Below are 18997 nucleotides of genomic sequence, written 5' to 3' on the forward strand. Positions count from 1 at the left end.
TTAAAATATTTTTATTCATCACTTTGGTTTGAGATCACGTATCATTTCAAGATGCTTTGTTAAAATGAAGTGAAAATTTGTTCAATTTCGTCATTTAAAGGTTGTTTTTATTACCGAAGAGAATAAACATCAGCTCTAACTGCTTACAAGTAAAGAACCATCTGTAAGTGTGCTCGGTTCAGAATTAGAAAGAGTTCTCTGGTCGATTTTCAATCGTTGATGCCACAAATTCGAGCATTTCTCACAAATAACCCACACTCAAAAATACGAGGCATCGTCGAGACATTAAGCATATCTCAGACAAGAGTAGCTGGATATGCGGATAGCGGTATGCTTCTCCATCTGCAATTTCGATATAAAACGCAATTTGAATGAGCCATTTTTGACAAAAATGTATAACTGTGGGTTGAAAAGTGGTTACATTTACAAGTTCACAGAAAAGAAAATCTTGGTGAAAACAGCGACCCACCGTTAACAACTCCAAAAGCCAGATTACTTACCTAGAGATTAATGAGGGTTTCGTGCGATTGGAAGTGGATGGTTTATTATGAGCAGAAATACATTTTTTTTATTCAAGATTTTCACTTCTTCCAGGTTCTGCTCTAATAATTGTATACGTTTTATTTCACTTAGGGCTGCAGAAAACAGACCGAGGAGAGCTTATTATTGGAAAGCATCTCTGCAATTCCCTCCTAAACTACCTATTAACTACCCATTGTTAAAAAGATTGATGACCGGGAATAAAAAGTGGGTCCTTTACAACAATGTTCACAGAGGAAAAGCCTGGCAAAAACGCAGCGACCAACCGTTAACAAATCCAAAAGTCAGATTACACAGATTGCTGTGCGTTTGGCGGGATGGGAAGTGGGTGCTTAATTACGAGCTTTTTCCACCCAACTGAACCGTTAATTTTAGTGTACACTGCATACAACCGGAGCCGTTAAAGTCAGCAATTGATCAAAAACAACCGGCATTCGCTAATCGAAATTGGATTGTTTTCTACCAGGAAAACCTAGAAGCCACGTGTCTAAGCAGACTCGCTAGATATTGTTGGACCTTGTCAGGGATGTGCCACCCCACTCACCGTATTCTCCTGACATTGTGCCTTCAGAATTTCACTCAGTCCGGGTTCTGCAAAATTCTATTAATGGAAAACACTTTGCTAACTTGAAGACATTTCCAGGTTTACTAGAAGGAAGGAATTACAAAATTTCATGTAAGATGGCAAGGTGCAGTGGCACATCCACAAGAAAAGTGACACAACTCAACAAAAGATAAAATTTAAGTTTCCTTTTTTTTAACTTATGTATTAAGTACACGCCATTTTGGTTGTTGGTAATAAAAACCTTGGTGATATATCAGTATTGTCTTTCCTCTCTCCATGACGTAAGCAAAAACAAAACCTTTAAAATTCCAGCTGTACTACCCCAAAAACTACCTCATTTTGAGTTATAGTAGATGATGGGGTATGGTCTGCGAGTTGGCGAACTCGTGTTGAACCGGCACAGGGGCACTACTGAGTCTATCTTCTTGAGTTGTTTCTCTATCTTTTTGAGTTGTTACACTTCTTGATAATTTTCAGTGATTTAATTTTGTTTCCTATAACGATAATGGTGGTAAATCAATGGCTGTGAGGGTATTAATATTTTTGATACAGTGACAGACAACATACAAACTTAACAAACGAGTGTAAATATCCATGAAATAAGTTTTACTAAGATAATATTTAACCCATGTGCTTTCCTCCTGGAGTCAGGACTAATTAGTAATTTAAAATACAAGATTAATTATTCAAATAAATGTTTTATTGATTATTAAAAATACTGTAATGAAAAAAAATTAAAAATCGTTGAAACTAAGATAAAAGGCAAGGTAATAAGGTAAAAGTTGACAACAAACTGACATGATAAAATATTATGAAAAAACAATATTATAATTAAGAATGTTATTAAAATATAAGGAATGAAACTAAAATAATTCACGAACACTCTAGATCCAGGTATGGTCTTAAAGAAAAAAGCAAATTCAATTGTTACTGCCAAGCTTTTCTATTTTAAGGTCTAACAATTTTAAGGGCCTACTTTAATTTCAATATTTGTACAATTGATTTAATAATTGTTTTTATAATGTGAAAATGTGACTCCGTACATCATAAAATCCTTCACTAGACATGAAAAAACAGACGTAACTGGAACTGTGCCATTTTCCCTGATAAATACTCACACCAATGCTTTAAAGCTCGACAAAGAACTAAGATATGCCACTTTTCGTGAGTGGTGACAATTCAAAAGTGACTGGTGCTGACTAGCAGCAAAGAGTCGGCCTACAGTTGTATTGTTTTTCCTGTAGCAACACACTACAGGGGAAATTAACCCCAATACTTAAAAAAAAACTAAATAATCTGTTTTTTATAATCTTTCGACTTGTGTCACTTTTCTTGTAGATGTGCGATAAGGCTGATTACATTTCTTTAAATTGGTCGATATATCGACTCATGAATAACCTGGATTATGGTATGATCTTGATGGTAAAACAAATCCAATTGCTATTGCCAAGATTTCGGCATATTTTAAGGTCATCATCTTAAAACAATCTTAAATACGTGTACAAATTGACATAATTCAGTTTTTAATACATGGTTTCAAATTCTTTTGAAGACCGACTCAGTCCCAACCTGGCCAAGGATAACACTGAAAAATTCGCGGTAACAATTGAATTTGTTTTTCAATTAAATCTATACCGAGATCCAGATTATTCGTCATTATTGTTTACAAGTGCCTGGAACTTATTATCAGAAAATTCTACGATCCTACAAGGTGGCAGTACGTCCCCCTTATTATTCTTTTAAAGGAGATTTTGACATATTTGTAAAATTTATATCAAATTTAAAATTTATATCATTATATCCAGATGCATAAATGTCCATGGATACATAGAAATATCAACTTTTTATACTAATGACCTTATTTTAAGGAGAAACTCCAAGGCTGATCTGCATAAAAGCGTAATTACCTCAACGTCTATTTGGGAAATTAATAAGTATAAAGTTGACAGGGTGAAATTAAGAAAATGGTATTAAGAAAAAGGGAATGTATGAAAAAGACTACAAAATCCTATCATAGCAATAAGGAAGTAAGACTATGATTTGAACTTTCTAGTTCGAGGATATTTTTGGAGCAGATATATTGAAAGCTTGACGAAGAAACTGAGTGTTTTTCTTGTTTTCTTCAAAAGTTTAAAATAAACTACCCTAGAAACATACAAAGAAGACCTTTATAAAGAAGACTTTACAGTGAATCAAGAAAGCTGAATACAATGCCCTTTCAGAATTGTATCGACAACTATAAGAAGAATATTATTTATTTGATAATGCCGCATTATATAAAAAATGCGAATTCATAACGAGAATCTTTGTACAGTTATGTGACAAAACGTTGGTTGAATTTATTTTTACACTGTCTTTGTGAGTGCCTTTTAGGGGAAAAGCTTACAGGTTTCTGGGCTGCATCATTAAAACTGCAAATCCTGTTCGATTAACCAATTGAAATTACTTTCAACAGCATTGTAAATACGTAGATCTAACAAAATAGTAAATATATTGGATTTTATTAGACAGGCATTTCTTTTCGTTTATTTATTTAATTTTCTACCTTGACTGTATGTATTTCTTTTACATGGCAGATAGTGATTTTAGTAAATTATTTATGATTTTCTGCTTGTATAGAAACTCTTTTAATGTCCTAGTGTCTTTTACAATAAAATTTATGAATATAATTGAATAAATTTTAGAACAGATGGAGCACGGAAGAAATTATATGGGTCTTAAAAAAAATCATGTATGCGTACAAGGGCAGAGAAGAAACCCAATCATCGTCGATCTTTACGAGTATATCCCCTTCATCATGACTGTGGAACTTATGAAATTTAGAAGGTTAACAAATCTAGAGCATTTATTAATAATCTGGAAACATAGTTAATTATAGTTTCACACCCTGATAAATGGATGTATTCCCCTAAAGATCGACGAAGGAACTGAGTGTTTTCTTCCTAATTGGCCTCATCCCTAATCGTTTTTTAATACATAATTATAAAGTTAAAGCTGGTTCTGATTACACAGATAGCTGATAGAAATCACGGACGGCTCCTTTTCCAAACGAATAATTCGACGTGCTACAAACCCTAAATATGTATTATTGTAAATTTTATAAATTAAAAATGTATTTTTTCTTTCTTACTGGCATATTAATAATGTTGTATTTAGATAAAAGGATTTACGAGAGAAACAGCCGTGACTCTCATATGCATACTTAAGCCATAGAATATATTTTTCCATGGGCACAATATCCGCTTTAATGTTCTTGAAGGTAATGGGCGTAATTTGTACAATTTATAGCTGGAGCAACACCATCAGGGCTCCGGGCGAAGGACCGACCCCTCGTGAATGTACAATTTACAGAGAAAAAATCAAATCAAAAACTCTCACAGCAAAAGAGTAAAAAATGCGACAATTTTTTAGAAGAGTAGAGAACTTTCAACAAATAATGATTTCAGTATTTGTTGGACAAAGACAGCGAATTGCCTTTTGTCTTTTTTACTAATCATTATAAGTTTATAAATTACAATCGGAGCATTATCTTAGATGGTAGTGAAAAATGAGCTGACCTTACCAAGGCATTGGGATAGGCAGAAAAGGATTGATGGACTGCTTTGTAATTAGCTTTCGCTACTTCTGGAACAAAAGTTATAATTAGGACTCAGGATTCATAAAAAGGAGGACTTTGACCCCTTAAGTTCGATACCATAAGTTCACATGGAGTTGAGAAACACCGTTTGTTGTTTGGATTTTTGGATCGTCTATCCACTTTTTGTACCGAAAAGTGAAAATTGTTCTGACATTTCTGAATATGTTATGAGATTTTTGTGCAGAGAAAGGACTGTTGACTCATCAGCAGTAGAGTGGATTGTCCGCTCCCTTGTAGGAGGCCCGCTTGGATGGGAGAGGATATCCCAATGCCCTGTCGTTCTCTGAAATAACGATCAGCCAGGTACGATTTTAGTACTAGGTAGTAGGTGCTGAGTAGGATGAAGGACATCCACAGGAAGCTCGGGGTGCAAACCCTGTTATAGGCTTAAGCATTGCTAACTTCAGTCTTTTTCTTCTAAATGAACGAAATCAATATAAAAATGACAAAAAGTTATTTTAAATGTTTTTCAGAAGTTTATTGTTCTTTGTACTACAACAGTTTTAGCCTTTTTAAAATCAACAAAACCGAATATAAAGATAATAAACATTTTATAACAATTCCTCGAATAAATTATATTCCTTGAATTGTGGGAGTATTTCAGTTTTATTTTTCCACGATTCCAAGGAAATATAATTGAACTTTCTCCTTACAAGAAACAAATAAGTATCGATTATGAAATTTTGTCATTTCCAGTTAGACAAATAAACACAAAATTAGGGCAACCTTAAAAACATTTTAATGTTTAGAAATTTCCTACAACCTCGATATAAAATTTAGAATCTTTACAATCCTCAGCACATGAAGTTGTTATAATTTTAGACGGGTTTCTTTTTATGGAACTTTTCAAACCAGTTCATAGGGATATTCACAATGTTTGTAAGAGGTTAACTCGTGTTAACTCGAATAGAGAAATCCAGTAGGATCATGAACGGCCCCTTCTTTTCTTAGCATATTAAATGTTAATTTTCCGCAATGCTGCGCGTGGCGACTGGTTGAACCAAAAATAAAGCTATACCAGTCCTTCAAGGCTTGTTGTTGTTTGTTTTGGTTTTCTTTTTGTGTTAAAATGAAAGATGCCAGAAGTTAATAAAAATGGAAAATTAATCAACTCTTTCATTCAAAATTCTATCTATGCACTCGAAAAGTACTAACAAATGACACGCTTCAATTCGTGCTGGCATAACTAACTTCCATCCTAACGACTAACAGCCTACGACCTTATAGGAAAAGGGATGTATCTACTATGAATGAGAGCATAATGACAGGTCAGAAATTAGCAAAAAAAATGTATTGGTCTGATTTAATAAGAATAAAAATACGTGTAAACAAAAAACAGCTGTTAAATTCAAGGCTGCCATGTTGGTTACCTATGAACTAACGGATAGCAAAGTGACTACATTTTCGAGTCTACGTCATCATTTTTCTCTATCTAACAGGATTTAACAGGGTTAACACAAAGATCGTGACTACCCCTACTGTCGTTATTTAACCCGCGGTATTGGTGTTAATTTATTGAAGAGCTCTAGTATTTTTTCTCTTTAATATAATGAATACATTTTGGAGTAATTCCAATAACCCCTCTTCAGTTGACAATGTTTCGAGATACATTCCGTTGTAAGTTCAAAGATCGGCACCTAAAGAGAGGTTATTGGAATTACTCCAAAATGTATTCATAGTAATAACGAGAAAAAAACTGGAGTTCTTCAATAAATTAATGCCAATGCCCATGGATGAATAAGAACCAGTAAAAGAAAGAAACCTAGAATTCATTAAAAAATGGTATTTAAACCATGATACCATGTTTTAAATAAAACAAATATATAGTTGTAAAAATTCCATGAAAGAAACAAAATCTACAATTACATTAAGAACTTTTAAGAAAAACTAAATTCCCTACAATGTATTTTAAGTTTTAACTGAGACTTTCTGATATCAATTAATCCTCTGTTTCAAGGAGCATTTAACTATTATTATTTTATGAATAATAATATAACATATTAATAATTTTTTATCTCAACCTAGACCATAGAATGAATAATTAATTGATTGAAAGAGTTAACTTAGTCATTTGTCTACAAAAACGTAAATGGAATAATAATAAAGTTTTTAGAATAGCATCAGACTTGACAGGGGTAGATAATGTATGCAATTATCGCATTGTTTGCAATTTTCGCATTCCTATTATGGTGTTCCAGAATAGTCCGTTATAGCATACCACTCTCTCCCTATTAATTATAAATTCCCGATTATTAACAAAAAAATACCATACTTTAAATCTACAATATAATTGCACATTTAATTAAATATCTGCCAACGTAGTCGAAATTTCCTGAACGAAGGTGAGGTTGAAATGGATTGTAAGAATGATTGTTGTTGTGATGGTAGAACGATTATGACATCGCTGTCATATCTGACAGCCAAGCACACATCAAAGCGGTGAACTGATACAATTATCCGGCTCGAAAATGGTTCTGAATTGCTAAGCAAAGCTAAACACCTCGGGAATGCGAAATTGCCCTCCACTAAATCCCAAAACGAACAAGAAACGAGATAAACCAACGAGATGCCATCGCACACCACTGGCAGAGCCTTCCTTCTTTAAGCTCTATAAAAGAAATCTTTCAAACAGAAAACAAATATGAAACTAACAATCCAACTTCAAGAAAATAATTTGATAGAATACGCAAACAAATTTTCTTAACAAGCACAGCAGGATGTAAATTGATAAACCTAAAATGTAAGGAGAAAATGGAATCAAAGAAAACAGAGCCCCTGCTTTGTAAGGAAATTTACAATAACTAATTCAATACTTTCGTGGTCCGCTTGACCAATTAATACATGACAATTAATTAAGGTTTTTAGTCGAGATGAAAAAAAGTTAACGAAAGTTAATTGAAAAATGGCAAAAGGACGGAAAACTTATACGGTGGGATTAAGATGGGGGTTGATGTCCGAGTGGATCGAGGTCACGAAAGCTCAGGTGGTAGAGCAGCGGCGTATCTAGCCGAAGGTCGTGGGTTCGAATCCCTCTCGTGCCATTAACTTTTTTTCATCTCAACTAAAAACCTTAATTAATTGTCATGTATTAATTGGTCAAGCGGACCACGAAAGTAGTGAATTAATTATTTAAAAATGAAGTACACTTCACTAAAGCTCTCCATCGCCATTTCAATTGTCGTCGATAATCCAAACCGATTACACGACATCTGAAAAATGGCAAAAGGAGGGAAAACTCATAAAGTGGGGTTAAGATGGGGGGTTGATGTCCGGGTGGATCTAGGTCACGAAAGCTCAAGTGGTAGAGCTGCGGCATACCTAGCCGAAGGTCGTGGGTTCGAATCCCTCTCGTGCCATTAACTTTTTTTCATTTCAACTAAAAACCTTAATTAATTGTCATTTAAAATAACACTCGATAAAAGACCGCAAAGCATAAATTACATAATTACATAAAAGTCAGAGTCATATATATATATATATATATATATATATAAAATATTTATACAGACGGTAAATAAATAATAAGAGTGGACTGAAAGTTGAATAAATATTATTATCTTTTTAATGACAAAATAATCACGAAAGCTGGCAAAAATTCAATTAGAACCAACAGATAACATACGAACATGCTTAAACTACCCTCACCGGCCAGCGAATAGTTACTCTAGAGTACAAGACTGATAGACTAAAGACAGTGCCACTACCCAAGGGGAGTTACAAATATGAACTAAATACAATACACACAAACAATAAAATAATAAAGGGACGATAGTAAAAAACCACATTAACTAGGCGATATTCACATAAATAGAAAAAGGAACGTACAAACTACATTTAACAATTTAGGCACACAACTCCACTGAAGAAAAATAGACAATGGGAAAATTCCAGAGAGAAAACAGAGACGAGATAATGCACAACCTGCTTAAATTGTGTCTGGTGCTTTTTTTCTCTTTTTTTACGAGAGTTCGCAACAGTAGAGGTTATATCGACCCTCGGGGTGCCGGTGTTTTTGAAAAAAAAAGCCCGTTTGTAAGTATGTCGGGACCTTTACCTTACAGTAATGAATTCACCTCATTCAAATAAAACTATCCACCTTCGAAAATTTAGTACATTTTCTTAAATTAAAAACAAAATGCAAAATATTTGTAAAGTTAAATAATATTATTACCAATAAAATGCAAGTTAAATTCACTTTTAAAGATTTCTCCTTAAACTGCAACGCAGTCGACCAATCGGACAATTCCAGTTTGACATTTGCCAAAGGTAATGAACTGCTATCATCACTGAGGGTCATTCTTCATTCTCCGTCTCTGTACTATGACGATTTAACATGCTCTAGAACTACTGGCATGGATAGATGGAAGTGACCTGACAGTCCGTTTAAGAACCTGGTGCAACTGGTTTTCCTATGCATCGAATAATATAATTCAATATAAATATAATGCAAATAGATATTCGGAACAAAAAATACATCGGAGAAAAAATAAAATCCAGATCAAATAATTATCATTTAGAAACAAGGACAATCAATCACAAAACACCTCACCTCTCAAAGAACTACGAGTTCCAAATATATTGGACGTACTTGGAAAAATAGAAATGTACAAAACACAACACATTCAAACTAAAGGTAAAAAAGAAATACATATTAATAACGTAACATTAACAATTTAAAAAAAAAAAACCTGAAATTAGCCTGTCAAAACCACCTATAGCTGACGCTGTAACGCTGACATACTCCTTCCGCTTTTTAGGAACTTACAAAAATACTCTAGTAAACGGAAATCACACAGACTGAAGATGCCGAAAAGCCAAAACTCGCCAGGCAAATCAAAATAACAAATATATGCGGAACAAAATGAAAAAGAAAGACAATATTATACGTTCATCACCCTCGGATCCAACGAAAAAAATTAATAAGACTACTTACGATTACTTTAATCCATTTTTATTTTTGTACTTGTATTATGTATTAAATTCTATGTTTTCTAGGTGCGTAATAAAACTATTGTATCGTAATAATACTACTTACATAAGTGGATGTTGTATGGATCAATTTTCTTTCAGAAATTAATAAGGAATGATGGTAAAAATAGTAACTATCGTAATTGTAGCACAAGCCCCTAATAAATCACAAGAGGTTCCAGTCTATTTATATATGAACATAAATTCCTTCTCTTTTATTTACAAATAACAACTCAACAATATACAAAACAACAGGGAAAGTTTAACAGATAGCTACATCTTATTTCAAAGTTATATCATTCCGGGTTAATTTCACGGTCTTGATAATTAATTTCCTCACTTCACCTTCTGCGCCTTCGTTTCACTGAGATAAATTAAAAGTTAGCCGACGCTCCCGGGTAATGAAACTGTCGCTTCCGACGGCCTCCATAAGTTGTAACTCATTTAGAAAAGCAGCGCGCCAAAACATTAATTCTATATCTGCGTTGATTTACCAGGTAACCTTTGTAATTCAATTACGAGGGAGAATGTTCTCTATTACATTTTGAATAATATAGGACTAATTGGTCAGTTCAAGAGTAAAAACACTGTTACCATAGCAAGTCTCGACTTGATGACGCTGGGTAAACTTTTGAATAATGCTGTAGAGGGTTTGCAAACACGTACCAAGTAAAAATGAGAATAAGAAGAATCTTTCAAGAATAATACGCAACAATCAGCGTTATTGACGTTTGTCTGGGATATCGTAAGAACTTTAATATTCGTAGTAAGGTCATTGCTTAGAATAAATCGATTAGCCTTGCAACCATTGGTCGATATAAAGTCGGCACCCATAGACTCTTCCTATTGCTGAATTTATCTTAAAAACGTATAATTCAAACGTTAATTTTAAATTGTTTCTCTCACTGCACTAATAATCAACTTATAAAAAATGTTTGGTGTTTAGTGACCGGTAGTCATTTATTATTCGGAGATCGTGAGATGCGGTCTGGTGTGACGTAGTTTTAGAAAAACATTTTCTTTATCATGCCAACGTTACGATCTTTATTGAGATCATCTTCAGGGCCTGGGATTTCTGAACATTGTTTAAATTTTACAAATACATAGAGGATGTCGAAAAAATGATATTATACAATACTAGAAAATTTTAGATTAAAAAATTGAATTTATACAATGCTAGAAAATTTTAGATTAAAAAATGAATTTATACAATGCTAGAAAATTTTAGATTTAAAAAAATATACAACGCTAAAAAAATTATACAATGCTAGAAAATTTTAGATTAAAAAATGAATTTATACAATGCTAGAAAATTTAATCAAAGTAGTTGTACTCACTCAAAGCGTTTGTTTTCCGCGTATATAGGAAATTATACAAATACTGTGATTAAATTTTCTAGCATTGTATAAATTCATATTTCTTTTATCTAACATTTCTAGCATTGTATGAATTCATGTTTTAATCTACAATTTTCTAGCATTGTACAAATTTAGTTATTTATTTAACCCAAAAAATTTCTAGCATTGTATAAATCCATTATTTTAATCTAAAAATTTCTAGCATTGTTTAAATTCATTTTTTAAATCTAAAATTTTCTAGCATTGTATAAATTCATTTGTTTTCCTCATCCTACACGAACTTATAAAATTTAAACAATGTTTATAAATCCCAGGCCCTGATGATGATCTCAATAAAGATCGAAACGGAGCACGATAAAAGAAAATGTTTTTCTAAAACCCCCGTCACACCAGACCACATCTCACGATCTCCGAATAATCATAATTTATAAAAAATTATAAATGTTACTCAATTCCATTTTTTTAACGAGATAGGGCGTACATTAATTACTAATTATCCATGGGGTAAAATTGAAAAATACATTAGACAATATTAACGAAAAGTTAAAAAATATTTTAAATGATAAATCATCTTACATTTCAATAAGCCACATGTCCATAATAAAATAAATGTGGCAATTGTTCATGGTGTGTGAACACCATAATCAAGTGAAGTGTGAACACCATGAAACATGGATGATGTGAGATATTGTAGTTCACAGGAATAAATCATATAAAATATTTGTATTTTAATTGATAACATTCACTTGAAATTAATGTGCGCAATAATGAAATAAAGCTAGATGTAAAATGGGTTAAGCCAAATGTACTTAATTGGGATTTGAATTTTCCAAATAATCAATATGAACTTGGATGCTCTCACATCGCACATTCACCACCCAAGGATTGGGGTTAAGTTAAATTGCAAATGTCACCACCGGATTGTAAGGAATTTATCGTCCCTCCTCAATGTTTACTTATATTTCTGGCGAAGAAGAGTGCTCAGCTAGGAATAGAATTGTTGAAATACACATGAAACAAGTAAACCTTGAAAAAATTCAGCACAATTTGAAATTAAAGCAAAATTTTAAACCTCGGGACAAAATTATTATAAACAAATTGTACAGAACGTCGCATAGAGTAGAAAAAAATGGGAAATATTTGATAATGAAATAGAGAAACTGAGAAATTAAAATCTAAAGACGCAAACTATTTTCATTCCCATCTAAACCAGTCGTAATGGCTATCACCATTTGGCTCAAGAAATATTGCACTTTTTCCCTCAGATTAACCATCTCTTTGAAGGTAAACGAAAAATAATTCAAATTTAGTGTCACTTACCGTTCGAAAATCTATAAGTTGAGTTATGAGAGTCCCGTCGGATCTCTGAAATTCCAGGGTCACCGTGTCGTCGGTGACATTCGCAGTGATCGTTTCCTGCAGAACATCGCCGCCCTGAAACAATACGAATCTCTTGTCAGCATTAAAACATTTAATTCGGATTAATTTTAAGCACCCCCCATTAAATTGTCATTTTAATCGAAATAAAAAAATTATGCATTTTGAGGCTGGATTCTCAAAGGCATTTTTTTGTCTATGATGTCCGATGTACAACTTAAAAATTCATAACTGCTCTGAGTTTTATCGAAATTTAAAATTAAGACAACCCATGGAAAGCTGGATTATTCATCTTACTGCCTATGACAACAACAATTAGATTATATGTCGTTATAACTGAGAAAAAGGTTGAAATTAACAAAAGCAACTTAAACGTTCATTTTATATCTCCACTTCAAATTATTTACGGAAGCTAAAATCATACCATTGCTTGTAGTTTAGAGGGTTCAAAATCTTGTAGATTTTCTGGTAGATCGGAGGAAGCATTGAAAACTTATATTTTTATGGTTTTCAGAGATTTTTTATTTTACCTCCAAAAAATTGTATTCAGGGTTTCTTGGGGTGCTAAAACCGAATTTCTATTTTGTTTCTTGTTATAAAAAAAGTTTTGAACCTACTTTCCTAGTCCACGGTCATTAAGTAAAAATTGTATTTGGCAGCTGGAATTGGTATTGGTATGTGCACGGTGTCCCATGAACAAACCTCGATATTTTAGTAAGTCATCCTACATTTCAAAATGGTGTAAAAAGACGCTTTGGTCCAAAATCTGGTTCTCAATTTAATCGAGAAATTTCACTTTTGCAGTTACTTCAACCTTTCAAACCTTCATTCTGTAAAGTCTCACAAAAAATTAATCCTATTGCAAATTTGATTGCGCCAATTGATAGAGCATTGCAAGTCCTGAGATTTAAAAAAAATAAAAAATAAAAGTGTTAAAAAAAATCTGTCATTAAATGACATCCTTCAAAAAAGTGAACGTGTTGAACAGTTAATTTAGTTTGGATATATTTTTTTTTGTGTGTTTAATTTTGGGCCAGCGACTTTTTTCGATACTTTGTAATACTTCGTTAATTCACATAGGTATTGCAAAATCCAATTTTGGTTAGTTTCCTAATTTTTTGAGCCTTTTGTAACCGGATAATCCAATTGTTTTTAACAATTAAACGTTAAGTCTACATTGGTCAAAACCGATCTTTGAGAAATTAAGAACATGTGTTTCTTGTTCGTTAGTAGGTGCAACTTTTCTTCCCTGTATCTGTCAATATTTGCAAACAAATAAATTCGTACTTAAGCTTAAAAAAAGAACCTTGGAAACTCGCCAAAATTGATATTTTGAGTGATTTTGTATTTGGGTTGCTCAAAGTAAACAATATTAAACATAAACCAATCTCATTGGGTTTTGGAGACATTTTCAGTAACAATCAAATGCACAGTAGGATTTAATAAGATACGTGTGACTTCACTGAATAATGTCGCCTAAAAAGTGAAATATCAATTCAACTGAGAATCAGACTTTGGACAATAAGAAATTTTTTAATCCAATTTGACAAGGAGGATGACCTCCTCAATTGATGTCAATTCACAGGGACACCTAGTATCGGTATGGTAAATAGGAAAATAAATTATGACCAAGCGACGTATAAAAGTAGGCACAACAAAGAAAACCATTTTTTTCTCGCCTCCTAGAATTAATTGGCCAGAACATGTATAATATTTATCGGTGAAGTATCACCAAAAATTAGTTAGTTAAATCGGTGACCTCCATGGCCTCCCATCTGTACATATGTGTGGTGATTAGTGACCGTTAATCGATATTTATTTAGAAATCGTGAGATGCAGTCTGGTGTGATGTCGGTTTCAGAAAAACATTTTCTTTATCGTGCCAACGTTTCGATCTTTATTGAGATCATCTTCAGGGCTCAAAGCGTTTGTCTTCTGTGTAATTGTGCCATTCTTGCGTGTCGTGTGGGGCACAATTACACAGAAGACAAACACTTTGAGCCCTGAAGATGATCTCAATAAAGATCGAAACGTTGGCACGATAAAGAAAATGTTTTTCTGAAATCTACATCACACCAGACCGCATATCACGATTTCTAAATAAACATCAGTACATATTTTTATGGTTTGAAAGAAACATATAGATAATAAATATATAACAAGGTAGTATTTTAGAAGAATGGTATTCTGTGTAGAGTTCATGACCCAACGAAGTTTACAAACACGAAGACAATAACTGGTATCATAGAACGTCCAGCTGTACCGGAAAGCCTGGAAAGTTGCTTAAGTGTTGTTCGAGTTTGGTCAAATGGTCTGGAATCGGATGGACTCTTGTCAGCTGTTGTCACTGATCATTATTTATCATCTCTCGAACCGTCTATTCTCGCTTTTTGCCCCCGGACGTCCCAGTCGGAGATCTGGTCAGTCGGGCCACTGGTCGCTCTTTTTGTACTCCAAAGTTCAATTCCTGTTAAGTAAATTAAACAGTCGAAAATCGATTCGGAACGGGAGGTAAATATTATTGCTGTGTATGTGGAAATGGACGAAAGCAGAGGAAGGAAATTATTCAATGATCGTCGTTCACCATTACTTATCCCATTTATATGATACCAGCAATCAATCAATATTTGTTAGTCAATTATTGATATTTTACATTTCATTCTTCTTTTCGTTTTTTTTTCTTTCAACAGATCCTGTCCGTTTTGAATAAAAAGTTTGTAAATTCTATTTAGAACAAATAGAATGGGGGGCGTCGGTGGCCGCAACGGTTTAGGCGTTGACACGGCGCTCATCACTGTAAGGTAAAGGTCCCGGGTTCGAATCCAGCGGCCCTGCATTCGAACCCGACATACTTACTTTTGTAAAAAAACCACCGGCACCCCGAGGGTTGATATTACCTCTGCAGTTGCGAACCCTCGTTAAAAAAAAATAAAAAAATTTGAATGGTTAACGAAAATGCTTAAAGATATATTCCAACTTATATAATGAAATATTTAATGATAATCTTTAGAGCTTCGATAAATATTTATTAGTTATGTTAGAGAAAAGATGGCTTTTTGCTTGAAAAGCAGTCAAAACCTGATTAAACGTAATTTTCAGAGAAACGCTCTAAATTAATGATTTATTTGAATGCATAGAAGAAAATTCGGATTTTCAAACCGTTGTCAGGAATATGAGACGAGAAGGTCAGAGGAGTGGAAGGTGAAAAAAGCTTGATTCAAACCCATACCCGCTACCCTTTATAAACGGGCGTAAAACACTTAGAAAGTTACCCGAGGATCGGGTTTACTTAGGCGAGCTGTACTGTGCTTCTTGAACCGTCTTCCCTCCTGTGTCAACTCATTAAAAAACATACGATCCACAAAACACTGCCTCTTCCTAGAACAGGGTCAGCATTTACTCCGAAACCCACAGGCTCTTAAGTAGCGAGGCTTTTTTTCTCCCCATTTGTTAACAGGTCGGGACTAAAGAAAACTTTTTTTCTATGTGAATTTATGCTGTATATTTTCTTTCAGAAATATTCAAGCCAATTAGCGCTCAAACGCGATAAATGTTACTAAATATTCCCTTCCTTTTATGTGATCAAACAGGTGAGACGCTATTTCTTCCAAAACGTAGAGAAAACTAATCCACAAAGAACTCTTTCCTTAGGTTTTTTTGTTGTTGTTATTGGGTTTTCAGACCCGGCACACACCGACCTGAATGAAGAACATCAATTTTCTTTCTTTCTATATCATCGTGTTTTTTCTCAATTCGACCATCGCCAAGTGTTTTGTGGAAACTGGCTCTTTTCTGCACTTCTCTTTTATAGATGGGATATCAAGAGATGAAGTGAACATAAATAATGTACAATGCAGACAGATAAATAAAAATATTTATCTAATAAATATTTATATCTTTAAAATATTTGTACATTTAAAAAAGAAATTTTGTTAAAATAAACTAGGACATAATAGTATAAAGTAAACTATAGAGAAAAGTATTAATTAAATTATTATTATACAGGCATTGTTCACTTTTTCCTAAATATTCAATTTTTTCGTCCAGTTTTTGTTAACCTATGAAAATAGAGGGTTCAACTTACGGGACCACTAGACAATTCAAAGATTTCATTCAAAAAAACGAAATTGTCTTACGTAGCCCTATTCATTTTGTGAAAAAGTGTTTTTTACTTTACATACACACATATGAGCATGTAACTCTATATTCGTCTATTCGTCTCCCTTAATCTCACATTCTCCCGCTGTGTCACACAACCCCTCTCCAATCTCTAACACACTTTCTCTCTCACTCTCTCTCTCTCTCTCTCACTCTCTCACTCACTCTCTCACTTATTCAATCTCTCACTCGCTCTCTCTCACTCACTCACTCACTCGCTCTCTCTCACTCACTCGCTCTCTCTCATTCACTCATTCACTCTCTCTCACTCACTCACTCTCTCTCTCTCTCACTCACTCACTCGCTCTCACCCACTCACTCAATCTCACTCTCTCTCTCTCACTCACTCACTCGCTTTTTCTCACTCACTCACTCAATCTCACTCTCCCTCTCACTCACTCTCTCTCACTCACTCTCTCTCGCACTCACTCTCTCTCACTCACTCTCACTTAATCTCACCCTCTCTCGCTCACTCACTCTCTCACACACTCACTCACTCTCTCTCTCCCACTCACTCTCTCATTCACTCACTCACTCTCTCTCACTCACTCACTTTCTCTCACTCAATCACTTTCTCTCTCACTCAGTTTCTCGCACTCACTCATTTTCTCTCACTCACTCACTCACTTTCTCTCACTCAACCACTTTCTCTCACTCACTCATATTCTCTCACTCACTCATATTCTCTCACTCACCCACTTTCTCTCTCTCCCATCATCCCTCTCTCACACTTGCTCTCTTTCTCACTCACTCACTCACTCTCTCTCACACACTCACTCTCTCTCTCCCACTCACTCTCTCTCTCGCTCTCTCTCGCTCACTCTCTTTCACTCTCTCACTCAATCTCTCACTCACTCACTCTCACTCACTCACTTTCTCTCATTCACTCACTTTCTCTCACTCACTCAGTTTCTCACACTCACTCATTTTCTCTCACTCACTCACTCACTTTCTCTCACTCACTCATATTCTCTCACTCACCCATTTTCTCTCTCTCCCATCATTCCTCTCTCACACTTGCTCTCTTTCTCACTCACTCACTCACTCATTCACACACTCTCTCTCTCTCTCTTTCTCTCTTACCCTCACTCACTTCTCTCTTTCTCTCTCAACCTCACTCACTTCTCTCTTATACATACTTGCTCTCTCTCTCTCTCTCTCTCTCTCTATTTCTCACTTTCTCTCTCACTCTCTCTCTCACACTCTCTCTCTCTCTCTCTCTCTCTCTCTCTCTCTCTCTCTCTCTCTCTCTCTCTCTCTCTCTCTCTCTCTCTCTCTCTCTATCTGTGTCTGTGTAAAAATGCATATCTAAACGGACTTAATGGTCTCAGGTACCATGTACCAAATCGTGATATTTTTATTATCAACCCTTTCAAAAACGCGAGGAATTTTTGAAATTTGTATACACCTAACGAAGTTACTTTACTACTTGCAATATACAATCAAAACATTCGCTCTTTCGTCTTACAAATAAATCATGACATTTTCTGGAATATGAGTACAATAAAAAACGTGAAATCTAATTAACACCCTCTATTGATTATCGTGTATGTGCATCAGAGTGATATTAATACTAGTTTCAATTATGGCCAACTCGTTTGAAATTAAATCTGCTGTCGTGGAGGGATTGAAAGGGTTCCTATTTGGTTTGAGAATTAGTGCAGATGTCTGATGAAAGTTTAATGATTCTATTTAGAGCTTAAAGACTTAGTGAAGTAAGGTTAAGCCGAAGTATTTTCCAAAGCGGAGTGACAGAATTTTACAAGATTAATTTAAAACTGAAGATCTTTAAAAATTAAGATTAATGAAAGGACTGAAATATTTAGCGTTAATGAGGCATGTTTCAAAGCGGGAAATGCCGTTCTATGACGTATCGCCGGGAGTCGAATTTCGATCCGTGCAAGGGCTGTTAATCATGAGCATAGCTATTTACGTACGCTCCTGAAGCGAAATGTAACACGGGGGTTTAATGCAAATGCGATGTATAATGGTTCATATCGTCCCAAGTGCTGTTCTGTGCCGAACAGGCTCGGGTATGTTGATGGCCCCGGTTCACTTTGTTAAGTGTTCCCGGCACGACATTGTTTACAACCGGGAACAACGTCATTTTAAGTGTTTACGAACGTGAGTGGAGCCATCCTACACAATGCAATTCATAACATGTGGCCAATTTAAATGATTGGAACGTTTCTCCGAACAAGAGGACTCTTTCTTTCATCTGAACAATACGGTTCTCAAGGTTTAACACGATTAGGAAAAAATTAGAACAGATTAAAGAATCAGGCTTTTAAAGAAGTGCACATTTAAAACAATACAAATATATTTTGGATTGGATGTGTTTTTGTGGGTTTTTAAAATTTTGAAAAGATGTCAAACTATTCAATGCGCGTTTTA

General features: G+C 34.4%; 1 protein-coding gene across 1 annotated transcript in view; it reads right to left on the reverse strand.

Annotated features, from left to right (window-relative positions):
- LOC112128024 (out at first protein-like) overlaps positions 1 to 18997 on the reverse strand; it is a 93570-nt gene that overhangs the window by 35613 nt on the left and 38960 nt on the right. Inside the window, exon 2 of the mRNA XM_024229758.1 lies at positions 12389 to 12502. Within this exon, the coding sequence (XP_024085526.1) occupies positions 12389 to 12502 (114 nt within the window). The remainder of the gene's footprint in view (positions 1 to 12388; positions 12503 to 18997) is intronic.

This window comes from Cimex lectularius, unplaced genomic scaffold (genome assembly GCF_000648675.2).
Source record: "Cimex lectularius strain Harlan isolate CLEC.00 unplaced genomic scaffold, Clec_2.1 scaffold41, whole genome shotgun sequence".
NCBI classification, from domain to species: Eukaryota; Metazoa; Arthropoda; class Insecta; order Hemiptera; family Cimicidae; genus Cimex; species Cimex lectularius.